General features: G+C 37.8%; 1 protein-coding gene across 1 annotated transcript in view; it reads left to right on the top strand.

Annotated features, from left to right (window-relative positions):
• The first annotated feature begins 5647 nt into the window (after window positions 1-5647).
• The window catches only part of tuft1a (tuftelin 1a), an 11554-nt gene continuing 9654 nt past the window's right edge, over window positions 5648-7547 (top strand). Inside the window, exon 1 of the mRNA XM_034874430.1 lies at window positions 5648-5918. Within this exon, the coding sequence (XP_034730321.1) occupies window positions 5859-5918 (60 nt within the window). The 5' untranslated portion in view covers window positions 5648-5858. The remainder of the gene's footprint in view (window positions 5919-7547) is intronic.

Genomic DNA, 7547 nt, shown 5'->3' with positions numbered 1-7547 from the left:
TCTTAACAGACCAAATGCTTCTTAATCCTATCCTGGCTGCATCATACAAAGTTTATAACTTTTTTATAACTCAACACCCGCAATTTCATCGCATAGATATCCCAGATATTCTATTGAATTTTTATAGAAAATGTGCCGCATAATCAAGGATTTTTGCAACAAATCTTGCGCATGTGCAGGACGGATCGTGCAGTGTCGTGAAGCCTCGTAAAACACAATTAGCATATGCGCATGCGTGAAAGGATCGTGTAGGCAGGACTGATCGTGTACTGAGGCTCCTATTTAAGTGATGCCTTGATTGTGAACAGGTGTGGCAATAATCAGGCCTGGGTGTGGCTAGAGAAATTGAACTCAGGTGTGGACAACCACAGTTATAGTATGTTTTAACAAGGGGGGCAATCACTTTTTCACACAGGGCCATGATGGTTTGGATTTTTTTTCACCTTTAATAATAAACACCTTCATTTAAAAATTGCATTTTGTGTTTACTTGTATTGTCCTTTACTATTGTTTAAATTGGTTTGATGTTCCGAAACACTTAAGTGTGACAAACATGCAAAGGAACAGGAAATAAGGAAGGGGGCAAACACTTTTTCACACCACTGTATCTCTTTTTGCAAAATTGTTTTTGTTCATGTGAGATAAGCACTGTGCAGGGCAGAAATCAACTTGGCTGATGTGTCGATAAAAGAGGGCCACATTTCCGTGTGTTCGGGCTGAATTGTTCAGGCTTCTAGTTTACCTGCTAGACCTTAGCTTTCCCTGTAGCCCAGCTGTCAACTAACAAAATGTACAATAACACATAAATCTGTAAATCATGCATAACACATACCTGCTAAAAAAACACAATACTGTAATCGTAAAGCTGTTTTTTGAGCGTTAATTTGCTCTACAGAGTAATGATTTACAGAATAAAATCTGCATTTTGATTAAACTGTAATGAGCATGGTGAAGGGCAGAAATTGACAGAGTTGGTATAGCAGAGGTCTGCGTTTCCAATTGTGGACATATTCACATTTTTACACCATCATTATGTCCACACACACACACACACACACACACACACACACACACACACACACCAAATAACTTGGGCCTCCATTTCTACATACTATCATAAATCTAGTATTAAATAATATATATCCAAACAATTTTCTGTGTTGGCTAAAGCAAAGCACATTCTAGACTACAAATCGCTCCTCATTTTGTAATGTTCCATGGTGTTATTGTATTTAAATTACTGTGTAGAGGTTTGGGAAACACATATCAAAGTTCATTGAAATGTTTAATTATACTTCAAAAAAGAGCAATAAGAATAATTCATAACAATGGATATTTAGAACACACCAATTCATTATTTTTACATTCTAAAGAACTTTTGAATATATATTTTCATTGTCTATAGATTTATCATCCTTGCACTCATTATTTTGTGGTACTTGATTTAATTAACAGGGTATAAAGGGTATAAAGGGTTAGGAGTATATAAGTTTTAATTCTGCCTTCTCCTTTTTGCATGAGATATCAATCAATCAATAAAAGCAGAAATATATCAGCCTCCTTCTTCCCTGACCTTAGAGAGGTGGGAAACAGTAATCATCCCACCTGCCACACCCTATCATGATAGATTTCAGACAAACGAATGTATGTGTTTGTTGAAGGTTGAATAATGCAATCAGGATTATGGTGTGAGATGCAGGCCGCTACAAGCAGCAGAGGCCTGCCTCTTGTTGGTCAGTGATGGATGGTGTGTCGCTGCCTGGAGCACCTCTGGGTGACACACGTCAGGAATGTGTGAAAACAGGTTGAAGGAAACTTCTACAGAACAACAAGATATTTATAACGTAACTGCTGATTCAACTCATCTCTTTCTATTTCAGAATTAAATCTGTTCATGGTAACAGAAAAAAATCCACACCTTGGATGCTTCATGGCAAAAACATTTTCATGACTTCAGGCATTTTTCCTACATTTGAAAGAGAGATGAAAGTTAGCACCCTCGAGGGAGACTTCCCCAACTCCTCTGGTTATTTATGTGTTTACATCCTATTTGGCACACATCAAAAGATTGTGTTTGAATATTTTGAGACACCACAGTGGCGTCAGAAGTGTACGGGTCCCTTGCTGATTTTGACAGACTTAGTGTACCTCCCGTTGTGCTATTGTTTGATTGATCTACAAAAGACCAAAAGCCCTTTTTCCTCTCCTGGTTGCCGGGAATTGAACTTTAAATGACTTACTTGGATCAAATGCTTTGGCATGAAGTCACACCTTCAATAGTTGCTGTAGAACCAGATGCAGTGTCCATGATACCAGTACTACACCCGTCCATTGTGACCAAACCTGTACAGTACCAACAAGTTGTGTGCAGTACCTGTTTTGCTAGACTATAAATTACGAGTGAGCATTCTTTTCCTGGGTGGGATTGGGTTTCCATATTTTTTCAGCTTTTAGGAACACAAGTTGGAACCTGAGAGCTGATTTGCCAAGAGCTGGGTGTGTTATGTTTTGAAATCTTGTCGTGTTTGTTATTACGTATATACTGTATGGTTGCTGAGACAGAACGCAGCCCTAACGTACAAATGTTTCCATCTGCCTCCAGGTGTTCCCCATGTGGGAATACAAGTCTTCCAGGCTCGGATGCAGTGGGTCGAAAACAATGACGAATACGTCGTAATTGTTCTGCATTAACATTCAAAAGGATAACAAATAAAAATCAAATGAACAGATGAGGAGTGGTCAGTGCTGTACATGGCTGTCGTATTCAACAGATAGGGCCAGGGTTTTAGAAATACTGACTTCATGACAACACAAAGAAAGGACTCTAAAATGTTTTGAATGTTTGTATTTGGACATACAATTGTTAAATCATATTTTTGTGCAAATTAACCACTACTCATTCCAGGAAAATTTAGAAAATACAAGAAACTTACGACCTGTAAAATACAGTGTCAACATTTTATTCCTCTATATGTATTTCTTAATGGTCTCTTCTGCCAGGAATTGGGTTGTCATGACCTAAGTATGGTTTGGTGGGAAATTGAGAACATTTAAGTCGTCACATAAAAAACACAGAGAACATGACCTCAACGTCTTCAATGGTGGTGTAAGGATCTGATGATAATTATAAAGGAGTCAAAGATGACCCTTCCCTATGAGGTTCACTTTGCTAAACTAGATATGACCACAGTTACAGTGTCATCACTGTTTTTGAGAAAGCAGCATCGTTGTATCACCACACACGGACTCTGTGTCATCCTGTAGTGCACTTTTAACCCTTGACCAAGACTGCATCTTGTTCACACTTAACCAAAACATGAGCTTTTTTTCTATCTCTTCCGGTTTATTAGTCACTGGTTATCTGATTGGATCTTAAACCTTTTAATGGTCCCATTCATCCAAAAAGCAACGGAAACACTGTTGTGATTAAAATTGAATTTATTTAAAGTAGTATTTAATTCAGCTTTTTTTTGTTCCCACAAACAACAACAAAACTGGACTGACCACACTAATCTTTCATTAGGAGGCTCTACTAACAGGAAATTAGTAGAATGTATTTTTCATTCACAAAATAAGGGCACATTCAACAATTGGCACGATTAAGTGTATTTTCTCCATTGAAGTAACATAAAAGACATTTTTTTTCTTTTTGTTGGCAAGAACAACGTGTGAAACTTTAGAAATAAAAAACGTAATAGAAACATTCCGTTTTTAAATTAATGAATACATAAAATGAAATATTATATTAATCATCCAGTATAAGAAGACCAACATGCAGTGCAATTTTTGTACAATGAGATCGGATCTGCTCATGCGGGTGGTGGTGAAATAGTCTTATTGTGGTGTGATAAAAAACATTGCTGTATTCAAACACAAAAAAAAAATGTGTCCTTTGGACTATTTTAATTGTTCTGAAACCTGCAGTGCACCCTGGAAATGTTTCCATGCACGCTTCAGCAGAACGCTATAGATGGCTTGTTTAGATTAACAACAACTCCTTTTTCAACAAGACGTTAGAACTCAAACTGTGCCTCAGATACCAAAAGGTTGTGTGAACACAGGATTCTGACTCAGACGTAGGTGTACAGTGATGTAAACACACCACTGTCTGATCTGTGGATCAATCTGTCTGAGAGTAGTCGACTGTGTGATGTAAACACATAATTATGACTCATCTTATTGCTCAGTAGCTGGGACAGATGATAACATGCTGTAGTAGTAAGGTTGAGGTGTGTTTGTTGCCTGCGGTGGCAATAAACTCATTCCAAATCCTAAATCAAATCAATCATTTTTGGCAAGTTATCTAATGCATGCAAGAGTTACCTGGAAACACTTACTTATTAACATGCACTTTTTAGAATAGTTTTTCATTCATGAATATTGCAACATTTCTTCACATGTGAAATGTTTCTGTTTTGTAGTGTGAGGTATTTCTGGGTCCTGGCTCAGATTCATTTAGCCTCATCCCCTGTTGTTTGCTCCTCAACAGCCATTAATGCCATTAAAGTCTTTATCCAATTTGAGGTCTGTGCCGTCCCGGATCAGCTGCTGCTGGAATCAGCTGAAACCCTTTCTGTTATTTGTGCTTTGTCAGCTTGTTGCCTATGTGTGACCTCAGTCAACTCTAGAAAATATGCTGTTCATGTTTAACTGTAATGCTGCATGAACACTTGACATTAATAGACCAAACACATCTCTGATTCATATGTTATTATATTGTATTCATACATATTTTATTGCTGTTGACAACTTGGCAAGCACACTACTACTACTTCTACTATTATTCTGAATGTGTCTCAACTGGTTTCCATTAATTGTCCTATGGTATAAAATAAACTGTGTCCTTTGCTGTACAGATTGACTTGACTTAACTTTAGGTCACAGTGAGCAAGTCTACATTATGTTTTGTTAAAGTTAAAGTCTTTTTTTGTGGTTATGTATTAATAAGTACAAACTGAAGAAAAAAACCTGTGCTGCAACAACCACGCAAACATGAGGAAACACATTAACACAGAAAAGTAGCATGTTGTTTACTGTGGTATGTGACTTCAATCCAATTCAATCCACTTGATTTTCTTTACTTTACTTACTGACTTATTAAAGCAATGTCTCGGCAAATATAAGGTATGGAAATGAATGAAAGAAACATACACACAAAAACTCTGCTTTAGGAAATGGTGAGCAGGAGTTTAAAGCACAATGTTTACTTGAAAGGAAAACACACACACACACACACACACACACACATAGGCTATTAACATTTGTAGGCCTACTGTTGGGAAGGAAAGTCAATTAGAAGTAGGTTGTCTCTATAAAACTCTTAAATCACTGAATCTAATATCTTGTTTACCATTGCATTGTAAGATAATATGAGACACTTAACCCTCATGAATTAATAATTCAGTCTGGTAAACTGATCAGTGCTGTGCGCAACATTTAGCAGCAGACTAGTTGTCCTCATAAGGTCAACTTCAGTGTCTCTCCTTCAAAGTATTTCACACATCAGCTCTATCACAGGCCTGATCGTCATTATGTAAAGCATTGATCAGAAGCATAACTCCAGCAGCCGTCTGACCCTCCCCTCTCAGACATCCCCTGTTTCCCTGTTTGGCTCTTTCGCTCGGTGTGTGGGCGGGTTGGCTTGTTGTCGCTCACTCCCACAGTGACGTCATGAGAAAAGTTATCACAATGTGCTGAGAAGGAGGGAACAGACACGAGAGCAAAGACTGTTAACAGTAACAACAGCCCCCTTGGCCGAGCAGCTAACGGGAAGTTCTTCTAACGGAGAGAGCTTTATATAGTTACTTTTATTTATTTTATTTATTTATTTGTGTGAGGAGTATTTATTTCTATCAAAGATGAATGGAGGCTCGAGAAGTCTTTGCACATTCGAGGACATCAGAAATCAAGAACATGGGGTAAGCTGCTCGGTTTGTCGGATTCCTCAATTCGTCTTTTTATAATATATAATAATAAAGTATAGTCCTTCGTGTATTTCTGTGTATTTACTTCCTGTATGAGTGCATTGTGGTCAAATAAGCGGTTTATGAATCAACCAGAAAACCAAAGGTAGTCCTAGAGGCAGTTTTTTTTGCCCATTCTGACGAATGAATCTGTTAGCTCCTATTTTTTATTTAACATATTTTTCAGTTTTTTGTCTTGACGTGACTCCTCTCAGTTGTGTGGAGTGGATCAGAGTCTCTGTGTGATTTTCTGGATCTTCAGGCTTCGTCTCCTCTAAGTGGTGTAGTATTAAGTCTGGCCTTGTTGTAATTAAAGTATTAGCCCATAAACCCCTCAAGTCCCAACACACACATAAAGTCAGACGTTCAGAATTAACCTAAATAACATCTGTGCCTGTCACAGGTGCCTTCTGCCCACATCATTTAAGGGCTTACAGTTGTAGTTGTGACACACAGTGACAGCAGTTTAGGAGACAAACCTAACCTGTAAACACTATGTTTGTGCAGAATGTCCACCACCTGTGCATGTGAAGTTTTCTTTAATAGGATTAAACCTCACACTTCCTTGTTTTTCTGCACAGACCTTTCTAGATACTTGTACTGTAAATGAGTGATCACGTACAGTAGATGGTCTCTTTTGTCTGTGGTCCTAGAGGTTTAATCATTTACGTCGCCTGAAGATACAAACTGTAAACTTGCACTGAGGTTTATGAGGTTGCCATGACACTTTCACCTTATCAGTAGCCTCCTGCTAAATTGAATAGCTGTTAGCAGCGACAGAGCCCCTGAGCTCATATCAGATGATATTCTCTAAAGATGGATATTACAGAGTGCAGGGATCTCCACCATGGTTGTGTTAAATTAGTTCTAACTAAGTGTGATTAGAGCAGAATCTAGAGCCAGATTAAACAATGTGTCAATAGTCTAAACATTTAAATACAGTATATGTCAGTTACTGTTGCGTAACTGTAAACAAAGGTCAGAGTGTACAAAGGGCAGCTCCACTCACACACCTAATAAACTGATTATTTGTGTTCAGGAATATCTCCTGAAGCATTAAGTGAAACTTAATCTATTTTACATTGCATTTTAACATGCGACGGATGCACATTTTCATGAGCGTCATACAGAAAACAAATTCATCTCTAGCACAGTCAAATACAGTAATCAAACAGTCACTTACCTATACAGCTATTTACATACTGTATGTGATATGGTTATTTAGGTCAGACTTAATAGAACAACAGAAGTATTTTACCTCTAGCAGTACATGTAACCTTTCATAGTGACTTATTAACACAAAATATCAGAGAGATCAGTCCGTGAGGATACATGAGGAGAGATAGTGTGCATGATGTAGCAGCGAAAGGCCTTCAGTGGGTTTTTCGTTATAAAGTGTCTTTCATGGAGTGGATGTGATCTGAAATAAAACAGGAGGAACAACCAGGCCTGACTTTGAAACAAATGTTTATAAAAGTGACCAAAACCATTTTAGCACAATTTCTTCTCCCTAAAAACTCAGTGTACTGAGAGGTTTTTTCTTCTTCTTTGAGGGCACTTTTAAACTAATGCCACAATTATCCC

Source organism: Etheostoma cragini, chromosome 6, assembly GCF_013103735.1.
Source record: "Etheostoma cragini isolate CJK2018 chromosome 6, CSU_Ecrag_1.0, whole genome shotgun sequence".
NCBI classification, from domain to species: domain Eukaryota; kingdom Metazoa; phylum Chordata; class Actinopteri; order Perciformes; family Percidae; genus Etheostoma; species Etheostoma cragini.
This window is presented reverse-complemented; position numbering and strand designations above follow the sequence as displayed.